The sequence below is a fragment of the Tamandua tetradactyla genome, chromosome 12 (assembly GCF_023851605.1).
Source record: "Tamandua tetradactyla isolate mTamTet1 chromosome 12, mTamTet1.pri, whole genome shotgun sequence".
In the NCBI taxonomy this organism is placed as follows: Eukaryota; Metazoa; Chordata; class Mammalia; order Pilosa; family Myrmecophagidae; genus Tamandua; species Tamandua tetradactyla.
The window spans coordinates 5,683,830-5,698,508 of record NC_135338.1 but is presented as its reverse complement, the minus strand read 5'-3'; the positions used below and the strand labels follow the sequence as shown (position 1 = coordinate 5,698,508).

The 14,679-nt window shown below is 44.2% G+C and overlaps 1 protein-coding gene across 1 annotated transcript; it reads right to left on the bottom strand.

Moving 5' to 3' along the window:
- Positions 1-915: 915 nt before the first annotated feature.
- GPR135 (G protein-coupled receptor 135) lies at positions 916-3,627 on the bottom strand (the record flags this gene model as incomplete). The annotated part of the gene is given in 3 exon segments (XM_077124361.1): positions 916-1,494; positions 1,753-3,096; positions 3,098-3,627. Coding segments are annotated over 2 exon segments (1,413 nt in total), but the record flags the coding sequence as incomplete, so codon positions are not given.
- Positions 3,628-14,679: the final 11,052 nt, after the last annotated feature.

The window sequence follows — 14,679 nt, the reverse complement described above, 5'->3', positions numbered from 1 at the left end:
CTGAAGGGTCACTAAAGTGGGCTGAAAGAGCGAGCTTACAAATGAAAAGGGTCAGATTGCTGAGCAGGTAAGAGGGACCGATTCTCTTCCTTAAGCCAGGGCTTTTCTAAAACTTCCTACCACTGAAAAGACAGAACAGGACTTACTTTTCTGCCTCAAAGCCCTGAACGACCTCACCTTTTCATTTCCAGTCTCTCGGATTTTTCTTTCATAACAATATATTTACTTTTAACAGAACTTCCTTCAACTCTTCTTCTCAGGCAATTTCCTATTTTGCAACAAGCTCGCCCCCTTCCTCTAAGATCTCTAGGTCTTTTTTATTCAAAGTTGCTGAATTCCTCTTCTGTGATACCTTTTGTAATTGGAAGATTTTATGATTTCCCCCTAAATCCCAGACAAAACTTCCATTTTCTCACAATGCCACAAAACGCACTTTTTGCCTTTAACAGGTAAACACCACAGATACTTGTTAAATGTTAGTTCAGATGCACTGTCTGTGTATTTCTTATGACAATTAATGCCTAGAGGGAGATATTATCGCTCGTGTTTGGTACTACAGTGAGTGTGGCAAAATATACACAGATAATCTATAAACTTCTGATTGTGATGATGCCTTGAGAAGGGGAAAAAATACTTTTATCTCTATCATGAATCATGTATGTTCCTTTTTTACTACAAAATGACATACACTCCCCCCAACACAATGAATTATATACTAGTAAATATTTTAAAATGCTTTACAAGGTAAAAATGCTGGCTATTTAACTCTTTGGATGATAGCTGATTTAATTTCATATCTAATTTAAAGTACTTATTCAATCAAGGATGTGAAATATTAAAGAAAAGAAAAAGATGGAGGATAGAAAAGAAAAACAGAAAACAAAACATCTTTTAAATGAGTAAATTATTCTGTGTATAGCGGTAATTAATGTGAGAAATTTTACATATACAAATCTTGAATTGTGCTTTTGAATTATTTTAACAATCATATTTGTTTTGCACATTTCTAAAGAAGGTATTTCCTCTCTGACTTTATGCCTATGTTAATACCCTATTACATATCATAATCCCATACCTATTTTTCTCTTTCTAAAAAATACATTATTTTATACAAGTCATGTATATAAAACATTAAGACATTATTTTTCTTTAACAAATATACCCAAACTCCCAAATGTAGGAGAGTATGATCTACCCTCTTGGAAAGCTCAATGGTTATTCTAATAATGTAGCCACTTTTCAAAATATTTTTTGAATTCCTCTTTCGAATCATCTTCAGTTAGTTCTAAGCCACACAGGAAAGTCTCTCTTGTTACTTTATAGTGCTCTCATTTTTCATTTTTAAATAAGTGGCATCACTCACCTTATTCAATCAACTTGTCTTCAAATTACCCTTTTGGCTGTAACCAAAAATCAAATTAACCTCAAAAGACAAAGATTTTCCTATATGAAAGATAATTCTTTAAATAGTGAAAGCATTCTGAGAGTGGTATTCTGAAAATGATAAGAAACAGAAGCAGTAGGTCAGAGTAAGGATAAAACCTCCAAGTTTTCCAACGCAGATAATTTTGGGTGTAGGAGAAGGGTGGAAGGGACATCTCTTTTTACATATAATCTTAGAATACTACGTCAAACAACTACATTTATTTTTTCATTTGCCCTTCAGAAACTGTTGAATTTTATCTAGTAATAAATCATCTTTCAAAAATCCTAAAATTGTTTTAAATGGGCCATAAATTTAAAATTACCCACCAAGATTATAAAAGAGGGGGGAATGAAGTGCAGCAAAAATGTGTGAGGATGAGAATTTCATCTCTCCCAACCTAAACACTCAAAGCATATATGAGAGGCACAAGTTCTAAATATCTGAAGTTTTGTTGAATGCTGGTGATATAGAGGGCTCTTCAAACAGCTCTGAGGATTTCCTTTCATTCCTGAAACATGCATTTGAACAAATAGTGGTTGCCTTCGATGTTTTTTGTTTGTTTCACAGTGTGATCCTTGTAATAAGAGCTTTTCAGTAATTGTGAAGTTTATTTTTTGTCATTTTTGGCACTTACAGTTCACAATGTTTAGTTGTGTGGCTTAAGAGTGTTTTAATTTTTGATTTTACATTCCTTTTGGCAGTTTTGAAGAAGGGACATTGTTTTTTATATTGTTTGGGACAAGTGGTAAGCCTCCCTCCTCCATCTCTTTGATGTAAATGTTTGGCTTTATGAATTTGCATGTACCTCCCTGGAATCTTTCATCATTAGATGAAGCTGGTGGAAATTTGCCTTCACAAGCTGTGAATCATAACCCTTCTTAAAGGCTGGTACCCCGGCTCCAGGTTTAGATGGTTTGGCCACTGCTGTCATTGGCTCTGGTGGCCCCTCCTGGCAAAAAAGCACAACTGGATTTTTGCAGGCCCACGTGGCCAAGTCCCGTCCAGCCCCGGCGGCCAGGTTGGGGTAGGACATCCCGGTGCAGGTTCCCAGCCGGTTGGCATAGCAGTTACGAAGGCGACTGCGGTGTTGGGCCTGCCGACCCAGGCCCTGGTTGGGCAGGAAAGCGTCCACACTCCTAGTCCGGTAGCCCTCCTCCCGGTGGCGCCCCAGGAGCATCGAAATGTTGGGGTTACGGATGGCATAGATGACAGAGTTGATGGCCCCATTGGCCCAGGTCAGCCAGACAGCCACCACATTGAGAAATGAGGGCGCCTTCGCGGCCTGCAGCTGTCGGGTCGCGGCCAGCAGCCCAAGGAAGCAGTGGGGCCCCCGGCAGCCGATGACGGAGAGGATCCTGACGAGCACGGTGGTGGCCGTGCGCACCTCGCTGAAGAAGCGCAGCACGCGCGCGTAGGTGGTCACGGGTCGCACGCGCACGTGCGACAGGCGCACTGCCTTGCAGACGTGGTAGTGGCAGGAGCACATGAGCAGGGACGGCAGCGGGTGGCAGGCCACCGCCAGCCCCACGCTGGAGGCCGCGCGCTGCTGCACCGGGTCCGGGGAGGTCCGGTACAGGCAGTCGTGGAAGCTTCGCGCTGCCGGCGGCTCCCGGCTCCACCCCAGCCGCTCCCAGAGCAAGGAGAAGCCCAGGGCGGCCAGCCAGGCGCCGGCCGATCCTCTCCCGGGGCGGCCGTAGGATGGCGCAGTAACGGTCCAGCGAGACAAGGGCCGCGCTGAGCGCGGACACGACGCCGAAGCACGCGCCGAAGAAGCGGCTGGCGGCGCAGAAGCCGCGCCAGGGCCCCGCGGCGGCGGCGGGCGGCGGGCGGAGGTCCGGGAAGGCGGCGGGCAGGCAGAGCAGCGCCGGGAGGAGGTCGGACAGGGACAGGATGAAGGCGTTGGTGACGGTGCGGAGCTGCCGGTGCTTGCGGATCGCCGCCATCACCGCGCCGTTGCCCAGACTAGACAGCAGGACGAGGAGGAGGAGGAGGACGAGCGCCCCCGCCTCCCCGCCGCCCCTGCCAGCCCCCGCGGCGCCGCTGCGGTCCTCGCTCGGGGTCCCCAGCGCCTCGGCAGCCACGCTCGCCCCGGTGCTGAGCGAGAGCACGGCCGCGGCGGCCGAGGGAGTCCCGCCAGGCGTGGCGGCCGCGGAGGGCGCGCGGGGCTGGGCCGTGCTCACCGGGGGGAGGGCAGGTGGCGGCCGCGGGTCTGTTCATCCCGCACCGGAGGGAGGTCGAGGGATGGCTCCGGGCCGGGGGCAGAGGCCGCTGCTAGGAGCGGGGCTCGGCCTGAGCGGTAGCGGTCGCCCGGGACCCAACCGAGCCTTTGACGTGGGGTCCAGCGTTGCCAGGGGAACCGCGTGTTTACGCAGGAGCGCGGGGGCGGGACGCGTGCCCAGCGCCTCGGGAAAAGCCAGCCCAGGAAGGCCCCCAGATCCCCAGAGGGTCAGGGCTCAGCCGAGTGGCAGGACGGTGTCAGTCCTGCCAGGCCTGGTCTTTGGTGGCCCACGCACAAAAGACCTATTTCCACTAGCGTTGCTTCGCGCGCTCTCTCGTTGGTCCAGATGTACTATGAGGGCGGCTTTTGGTGGTGGTGATGGGGGGCAGGGAGTGGGGTGCCTTGTTTCCTATGAATTGGCATATTTGGGTCAGAAGGGAATTTAGAGCCTCAAATGAAAAACAATTCAAATCCTGGGTTCTTAAATTTGAAGGGCAGAATAATTTAAGCCAGTGGTTCTCATACTTGTGGGGTGCCACAGGGTTACCTTGGGGCCTTACGCGGGAGCATGAGATTCAGTAGGTCTAGAGTCGTGCATGGAAGTTTGTATTTCTGACAAGTTCTCAGGAATGCTGCTGTCGCAGGTCAGAGGAAGACACTTAGAGAACCACCCTTCTGGTGAGCTTGTTAATGCATATTCCCTGGCCAACTCCCATGATTGCTGAGAATGGGTCCGTGAATATAAGCTGCACAAGTGAGAATATGGACCTCGGGAGCAGGAGGTCATCTCATTGTAAAGGACATGGTTCTTAGGATCATAACTGGCTAAGGCATTTGGGGGAGGGGAGAAGGGAGAAGAATGTATTTCCTGCCCTGGGGCAGCCTTCCTTTGCTTTTTGAAATGTACTGGGTTTTGAGCCTAAGGTGCTGCCAGATCAAGCAGTCACTACAGATGCAGCCACACAGATCTGACTGGGGCATGTAGGAACAGAAAGAAACTGGTTGTCCAGCAAACTGTATCTCAAGGTTCTGGTCATGGCCTCCGTGGCAGTTAGATTCAGTTGTCAACTTGGCTAGGTGAAGGCACCTAGTTCTGTTGTTGCGGGCATGAGCCAATGGTACGTGAACCTCATCTGTTGCTGATTACATCTGCAGTCAGCTAGGAGGTGTGCCTGCTGCAGTGAATGATGTTTGACTCAATTGGCTGGTGCTTAAATGAGAGACTGAACGTAGCAGCTCAGCCCAGGCCTCTGGAGATGTAGAAAGAAGTCACTCCGGGGAAAGTTGTTGGAACCCAGGGGCCTGGAGAGAAGACCAGCAGAGACCACCCTGTGCCTTCCCACTAGGAAAGAACCTCGGTGGAAAGTTAGCTGCCTTTCCTCTGAAAAACTAACAAGATAAATCCCCTTTTATTAAAAGCCAGTCCGTCTCTGGTGTGTTACATTCCAGCAGCTAGCAAACTAGAACAGCCTCTAATAGTGAGAAGTGTAATACATTCCCAGGTTAACCCTGGGCCCTTCTCTAAAGCAGTTCACAAAGGGTGAACCAGCATCATAAGCATCACTGGGATCCTGTTAGAGATGCAAATTGTTGGGGACTACCCCAGACCTACTGCATCTGAAACTCTGGGGTTGGGGTCCAACTACTTGTATTTTTTTAAAAACATTTTTCATTGTGAAATATAACATATATGCAAAAAAGCAATAAATTTCAAAATACATTGTAACAAGTAGTTTTAGAACAAATTTCAAAGTCTTGGTATGGGTTATAGTTCCACTGTTACAGGTATTTCCTTCTAGTTGCTCTAAGATGCTGGAGACTAAGAAGAAATATCAATATAATGATTCAGTAGCCATACTCATTTGTTAAATCCTATCTTCTCTGTTACAATTCCTCCTCTCCTTTGGTCCTTTTCCCAATCTTTAGGACTATTTGGGTAATGTCGATTCTAACTTCTTCATGTTGAAAGGGGTGTCAACATTATGGAGTAGGGGATTAAACTGGTTGTTGATCTTGGAGGACTGGTAACTCTGGGTTTTAGGGCTTATCTGGCCTAGGAAGTATCTGGAGGTTTTAGCTTTCTGAAAAATAAACTTAGTGAAAAATAAACCTTTGAAGAGTCTCAGAGTCCTGGGTATTCTTTAGGGTTTACAGGAATAACATTGGTTGGAGCTTGGCATACCATGACAATTAGCAATATCTAGCTGAAGCTTGAATAAGAGTAACCTCAAAAATTGCTTCTTGACTCTATATGAAATCTCTTAGCCAATGATACTTTATTTTGTTACATTTCTTTCTTCTCTTTTGGTCAGGCATTGTCCATCCCACAGTGCCGGGGCCAGGCTCATCCCTGGGAGTCATGTTGCATGTTGCCAGGGAGATTTACAGCCCCAAATTTTATGCCCGCATAGGGAGAAGAATTTTACGCAAAGTTGGGCTTAAAGAGAGAAAGACCACATCTGAGCAACAAAAGAGGTTCTCTGGAAATAACTCTTAGCCATTATTATAGGTAGGCTTAGCTTTTCTGTTACAGATAAAAGTTTCATAAGAGCAAGCCTCAGGATCAAGGGGTTGGCCTGTTAATCTGGGAGTCCTTAATGTTTGAGAAAATGTCAGGGATTTCCCATGTGGGAAAGTTTAATAGTTCCATATTTTTACTTCAGTTCTTCAAGGGACTTTACCAATACTTTTAAATTATCTGCCCAGCATACTCTGGAATGTATCTGGGTATTACATTAAACCATACAGAATTGCAAGACCTTGTTCCCAATTCTAGGCTCCATGTGTTTAGGTTGTTCAACTGAACTGGCCAGACAGGTTAAGTTAGATCGTGTGCTACAGAAAATTTAGGTTTTGGACAAAATAAACTTCTCTTCCTTTGGTCTCATACAGTAGGGGAAGTTCTAAAATACAGACAATACCATCCTTTACCCTGTATTCTGATTTACCTTAGTCCCAACCAGATCAGCTTCATTTGTATCTCTGATTGAAGCCTAATCTCTTTTTCAACGTCTTTAACAGTTGCTGTACATAGAAATGCTGACTTTCAGAGCTGCAGAACTCCAGCTCTGAGTCTTAGGTGTCACGCAGATATCCAAAGTTCCAGGATACCAGGTTATACACATATAGCATAGCATCTCAGAATTTAGAAATGACACGTAAAGCTCAAGAATAAATGTGACTGCTGTAAAAGCTTACAATTTAAGCCCCAATTTTCTTATAAGTGTTTTCTAAAAGAGACCATACCTTATTTGTCCTTTTGTTTCTGGCTTATTTTGCTCAACATAATGTTCTCATGGTTCATTTACCTTGTTGCAAGCCTCATGACTTTGTTCCTTTGTACAGCCACACAATATTCCATCATATGTATACATTACAATTCGCCCTTCTGCTTCTCACTCAATGTACCCTTTGGTCGCCTCCATCTATTGTGTATTATGGTAATGCCACCATAAACATCAGTGTGCAAATGTCTATTCAAGTCCCTGCTTTCAGTTCTTTCAAGTATATTCCCAGTAACAAGACTACCTAATCATATGGTGACCCTATATTTAGCCTCCTGAAACACCTGGTGTTTTTACAAAGCTTCTGGGTGGTCCTGATACATACCAAATTTGAGAAACACTACTCTAAATAATTATCAATATAATTGCAGGTCTTAGAATCATGATGCTAGTGCTTTGAGTGCTTATTTCGGTGTAGAAAAATATCCTACTGGAAATTTATAGCATTAATAGAAGTACATTTAGAATGATAAACTAAGGATTTCTTACCCTCAAGATTATTTACATTTTGAGCCAGATAATTCTTTGTTATAGTGGGCTGTCCTGTTTATTGTAGGATGTTTCACATCCTATTCACTAAATGCTAGTAGTACCATCCCCACTTGTGACAAAGAAATTATATCCAGACATTGCCAATTGTCCTCTGAGGAGCAAAATCACCCCCAGTTGACATAATCTTCTCTATGCTAGGTTTTAGGAAACAACAAATAAGAAGAATCCCAGCCCAAGAAGCATCTCGTCTTAGGCATAGACCAACACAAAGATAATGCAAGGTGATAAGTGCTGTAAAAATATGTATGTACAAAGTCCTAACTCCCTAGGGTAGCTGGTGAAGACTTCATAGAAGAGGTGATATTAGGCTCTCCAAAGTGAAGAAGAAAGGAGTAGGATGTTTGATGCATGTGCAAAAGCTGAAGATTAGTGTTAAAGTATTCTTGGGTAATGCTGAGATGTGTATGAATTCTAGGATACATGGAGGTAGGAAGTGAGACAGGAAATAAATTATAAAAGTTTATTGGAGCCCTATTATGAAAAGCTTTGCATGGGATTAAGATGGGAGAGTAGATCAAGATCTTCAGGGCTCCATCTCCCCACAGAAGCTTTAAATAACTAGCAAGAACCAAAAGGAACATCTTCCTGAAAGCTCCAGAAAACAGTTAAAAGACTACAGTAACATAGAAAGCACCAAATCAAGAAAAAGCAAATAAAAAGCAGTAGGGACTTCCGGAGAAGATGGCAGCTTAGTAAGATGCGCGGGTCTTAGTTCCTCCTCCAGAAAAGCAACTAAAGAAACAGAAACAATACGAAACAGCTCCCGGAGCCACGACAGAGACCAAAAAGACAGCGTACCCCATTCTGGAATGGCTGAACGGGCAGGGAGAATCCGCTGTGGTGAGATACCCGAGGGGCGCGCGTTTTCCCGGCCGAGGCGGCTGGCGACTGGGGTCCCCTCCACGCACATGGGTCCCCGGTCTGACTGGGAACGTTGGATAGCGGGGCCCTCCCACCACGCTTGGTGTCTCGGGCCAGCTGGGCAATTTGGACCAGCACTCCCCCAAGCCGCGGCGGCCGGCGACCCCCCGCTTCACGCGCGGTTTTCCGGGCCGACTGCGAGATTCAGATTGGCAAGTTAAAGGAGCCACAGCATCTTTTACTGGTGGGCCCCGCAGACAGACGAGCGCAACGAGCGCCACCTACTGGGCAGGAAAAGAAAAACAGAGCCCAGAGATTTCACAGAAAAACCTTTCAACCAGCCGGGTCCCACACCCAGGGAAATCTGATCAAATGCCCAGACACCAGCAGAAAATAATGGATGATGCTCGGAAAATTGAAGATATGGCCCAGTCAAAGGAACAAACCAATAGTTCAAATGAGATACAGGAGCTGAGACAACTAATGCTGAATATACGAACAGAAATGGAAAAACTCTTCAAAAACCAAATCAATAAATTGAGGGAGGACATGAAGAAGACATGGGCTGAACAAAAAGAAGAAATAGAAAATCTGAAAAAACAAATCACAGAACTTATGGGAGTGAAGGACAAAGAAGAAAAAATGGAAAAAACAATGGATACCTACAATGGTAGAGCTAAAGAGACAGAAGCTACAATTAGTGAACTGGAGGATGGAACATCTGAATTCCAAAAAGAAACAGAAACTATAGGGAAAAGAATGGAAAAACTCGAGCAGGGGATCAGGGAACTGAATGACAATATGAAGTGCACAAATATACGTGTTGTGGGTGTCCCAGAAGGAGAAGAGAAGGGAAAAGGAGGAGAAAAACTAATGGAAGAAATTATCACTGAAAATTTCTCAACTCTTATGAAAGACCTAAATTTGCAGATCCAAGAAGTGCAGCGTACCCCAAAGAGAATAGACCCAAATAGGCGTTCTCCAAGACACTTACTAGTTAGAATGTCAGAGGTCAAAGAGAAAGAGAGGATCTTGAAAGCAACAAGAGAAAAACAATCTGTCACATACAAGGGAAACCCAATAAGACTATGTGTAGATTTCTCAGCAGAAACCATGGAAGCTAGAAGACAGTGGGATGATATATTTAAATTACTAAAAGAGAAAAACTGCCAACCAAGACTTCTATATCCAGCAAAATTGTCCTTCAAAAATGAGGGAGAAATTAAAACATTCTCAGACAAAAAGTCACTGAGAGAATTTGTGACCAAGAGACCAGCTCTGCAAGAAATACTAAAGGGAGCACTAGAGTCAGATACGAAAAGACAGAAGAGAGAGGTATGGAGTAAAGTGTAGAAAGAAGGAAAATCAGATATGATATATATAATACAAAAGCCAAAATGGTAGAGGAAAATATTATCCAAACAGTAATAACACTAAAAGTTGATGGACTGAATTTCCCAATCAAAAGACATAGAATGGCAGAATGGATTGTGACCCAGCAATACCACTGCTAGTTATCTCCTCAAAGGACTTAAGGGCAATGACACAGACGGACATTTGCACACCAGTGTTTATAGCAGCATTATCTACAATTGCAAAGAGATGGAAACAGCCAAAATGTCCATCAACAGATGAGTGGCTAAACAATCTGTGGCGTATACCTACGATGGAATATTATGCAGCTTTAAGACAGACTAAACTTATGAAGTATGTAATTGTTGGGGACAAGAGGCAAGCCTAAGATGGCAACTGGGCTAACATGGCCACCCTGGCTGATGCAACAGCACCTGCCTATTACAATAAGGTTCTTCACGGAAATAGGCTCCCGCCGGGACCTTCCCGCCGGCGCGAATTCCCCACCAATTATCTAACCAGTCCTCCCCGCCGGCGCGAACTCCCTCCTATCATAATGCTCCACATACCCTACTTCCCCTCCCAAGCTGGTATATATACGCCCAGCTAGCCTAATAAAATTTGCAGCTTGATCAGAATCCTGTCTTGCTGTCCTTCTTGCGTCTCTCTGCCCCATAGCCATTCTTCCCTCAGCAGGTGGCGGACCCCGTTGACTGTCCTGCGGGTCGGGACATCTGGCGCCCAACGTGGGGCTCGACCGCTAGCTGAGAGATAGAAGCGTCGCGCGCCGAAAAATGAGGAGGGCCCTCCCATAACCCCGGACTGCCACAGAACTAACTCGCCTGTGAACGCAGCCCCAGTGACACTGCCTCTCGCCGACGGATGAACAAAGAGAAGAGCGAAGGATCACGCAGTAAGTCACTTTCCTTTTCATTTAAAAAATTCACTATGGGACAGGAATCTAGTACACATGAGATTTACGTGAGACAATTAAAAGAAACCCTCAAGACGCAAGGAGTGAGAGTTAAGAAAAAGGACCTTAGAAATTTCTTTCAGTTTGTCTATCAAACCTGTCCATGGTTCCCTGCTGACGGGACCATAGACCAAAAATGCTGATCGAGAGTAGGAGATTGTTTAAAGGACTACCATAAAACTTTCGGGCCGGAAAAGGTACCAGTTACAGACTTCAATTATTGGAACTTAATCAATGAGGCCATAAAAACTTCCCCTTCAGACCCTGAAATACTACAGCTTTGTAGAGAGGGAGAAAATGCCTTAAAAGATGCATGTCCCCTCTCCAGACCCCACTCAGAATGTAATTCTGTAGTTACAAAATAATCCCCTCCTTAACTCCCTGCAAACCGCCAGTCAGGCGCTCTCCTCTCTCTCTCTAATGACTAACCAAAATAAGCCCTCTAACCCCCGCTGTGCTCGCTACGTTTTTCCGGTCCTCCGTAGCCAGCAAAAGGCAAAGTCAGAAACTTCCAAGCCTCAGTCTGAACAGGAAAGCAGTGAGGGGGAAGGGAGCGAGAAAGCTAATGAGGACAAAATAAAATCCAAATGTAGCCGCGAGCGTAGCCGCGAGCGGGAGGAAACACCCCGAACCAATAAATACAAAAGGATTAATCTAAAATATTTAAAAGAACTAAAAAAAGCTGTGCATACTTATGGAGCAACTGCCCTTTTACTCTGGCTTTGCTAGACAATATTAGCGAAAAGGAACTTACTCCAAATGATTGGTCACAGCTCGCCAGAGCCACCCTATCAGGTGGCGATTTCTTGTTATGGAAAGCGGACTCTGAGGAGCAGTGTAAAAAGTATGCTGAAAGCAACATCTTAAAAGACAGCACAAAATCCTGGTCATTAAAAAAGCTTCTAGGGTCAAGTCCTTATCATCTTAATTCTACCCAGGCACAATACCCCCGAGGACTTGGTCTCCAGGTGCAGTCCGCCACCATTAAAGCATGGAGGCTACTCCCCCAAAAACGGGCTCTCACGTCCTCTTTATCAAAAATAGTTCAGGGCCCCAACGAGCTGTATACTGACTTTCTCAGTCAGCTACAGATCGCAGCCCAGTGCATTCTTGGTGATCAGGAAAGCGAAAGCGATTTTATCAAGCATCTCGCTTATGAAAATGCTAACACCGCCTGTCAGGCGGCAATCTGCCCTTTTCGTAATACTGACCTCTCCAATTATATTAAACTTTGTAACGGAATAAATCCTAATACTCAGGCAATATTAGCTGTCTTACAAAATAGCCCTCAAAACAACGGCCCCATCTGTTTTAATTGTAACAAATCGGGTCATTATTCAAAAAATTGCCCCCTACGCATTATTTTTGAATAATGGAATATGGAATAAAGCCTAAACTAATATAATAAGTGCTGAGAGTTTGTAAAAATAGAAATTATGATTAAAATCAAGAAAGATTTAATAAGTCTAAAATGACAATGTTTTCTTGAACTTTTAGCCTGTTATAATGAAAAGATATAAAAAGATTCTAAATAATTAGTTAGAAAGCAAAGAGTCTGTGTTTTATCAAAATAACTTATGTTAACTTTTGTCATGTTGTTATCTGTATAAAAAATACTGATTTTCTCCTGGGTATCATTATACTGGCAAAAAGTGCTTTTCTTGCCCTAAACCAGGTGGCTTAATCTATTAATCTAAGTACTATTACTATAAATGAATCTATTACTGACTAAATCATATTCAAATCATATAAATACCTATATTCCTTTAAGCCAAAATATCTTAAGACTTTGTCCAATATTTATATAAACTACATATGTATAAGCTAAATTTATCCTAAAATAACCATGGCTTATATTGGAAGCAGATCAGATTTGAGGGTTGAATGCAAGGAAAAAATATACTTGTGGAGTCTTTTTTGTTCACCTGATGTTGCCATTACATGCAACTGATATTGCTATCACATGACCTTGATAAAAAATAGTTAAAATGAACACTCTAGCCGGGAGGACTGGCTATCCCCCCAGAAGGAGGTGTACTTTAATAAAAATATCTAGGTCCAGGAAGCTCCTCTTCGTCCCTAGCCAGTTCCCAGAGGACCCAACTGGGCCCGGTCATGTAAGCAAATCAGAATTTGGCTACTATTGTGAAAAAATACCATAAAAACTGCATGCAATAAATTTAAAATTAGCAAAAATGCACAACCAATTATAAAGAATCCACATTCCTGCATTCCTTTTAAATCAATCCAATGAATTCAATTTTAAAAAATCTGGTCATTTGCTATGGGTACATGTCACTATTGGCACTCTGCATTCATTTTTGCTACCTGCCACTTTAGGGATTCCTAATTATATATTACAAAACTTGCTTGATATTTTACAAGGAAATTCTGATTTATTAAGCAAAAGGCAGTTAACAGCTGCAGCTGAACAAGAGTTACAATTAATTGAACAATGCATTCAAAAAAGACAGCTTGTTCAAATAAATCTAAAAAATCCTGTTGATTTTATTATTTTCTTTACCTTGCAATCTCCCACAGGCCTATTTTAGATCTATTTGAACACAATTCGCCAAGGTCCTCTGGAAAGATCCATTGGATAACACTTGGTGAGGACCAGATCCGGTCCTGATATGGGGCAGAGAATCAGTGTATATATATTCTAGGGAATTAATTCAGACAAATGGTTACCAGAGCGATTAACAAAACAAATAGACAATAACAATCTGTCCAGGGCAAAAAGGTTGCCCTGAGAAAAGGCATTTTTCTCTCTTTCTTTCTCCAGCACAGCTGAAGCTACTAATAAACCAGCAAGCCCTGCTATAACCTATTCAACGACGGCTAAGCTGACAGACGACTGAAGTCCAAGAATCCATCTACTGGTGTTGCTGGTCTAGGCACCAGTATCGCCTCAATCACCCTCCAACAACAAAGCCTCTCAGCCTAAGAGCTGCAATAGACGAGGACTTAACCCGTATTGAAACTTCCATCATCACCCACTTTGAAAAGTCCCTTACGTCCCTATCAGAAATAGTTCTCCAAAATAGAAGAGGGCTAGACCTGCTCTTCCTTAAACAAGGAGGGCTTTGTGCAGCATTAGGCGAGGAATGTTGCTTTTATGCTGATCATTCTGGCTTAATCAGAGATTCAATGACCAAACTTAGGGAAGGAATTGCAAACCGCAAACATGAGCGGGAAGCCCAAGGAGGCTCCTCCTGGGGACTCAATGGAATCCTCCCTTACCTTCTCCCTATATTAGGCCCCTTAATAACCCTACTCCTTATAATATCTATTGCACCTGCTATTATAAGGAAAATACTCCAGCTTGTAAAGGATCAAGTTAATTCAGCCCTAGGGAGGCCCATTCAGGTGCATTACCAAAGGCTTGCTCTCCAGGACCAGGGTGTTACCCTGGAAGGCTATGAAACCGCCCAACCTCAACCTCTGTAAGTTCCCCCTCCTACGGGAGCAGCATACCACTCGAAAGTATGCTTCTAGCTTATGCTATGATTGGTACCGCTGGGTGCAAGGCGAAGCACTGCAAAGGAGGGCCAAAAAATAAATCAAAGGCCGCTTTCGAGCTCCTTGAGAAGTATGCCTCATTTGCATAGGGGTTTACTCTGCAAAACTCCCCTCCCCAGAAAAACAGTCACAAACAACTTGGGGAATGAGGCCTCTACTTCCCCCAGTAAAGGTTAATGCCAAAATAATGCTTAATCAGCATTCCTTCCTCCATCCTTTTGAAAAACAAAGGGAGGAGATGTTGGGGACAAGAGGCAAGCCTAAGATGGCGACTGGGCTAACATGGCCACCCTGGCTGATGCAACAGCACCTGCCTATTACAATAAGGTTCTTCACGGAAATAGGCTCCCGCCGGGACCTTCCCGCCGGCGCGAATTCCCCACCAATTATCTAACCAGTCCTCCCCGCCGGCGCGAACTCCCTCCTATCATAATGCTCCACATACCCTACTTCCCCTCCCAAGCTGGTATATATACGCCCAGCTAGCCTA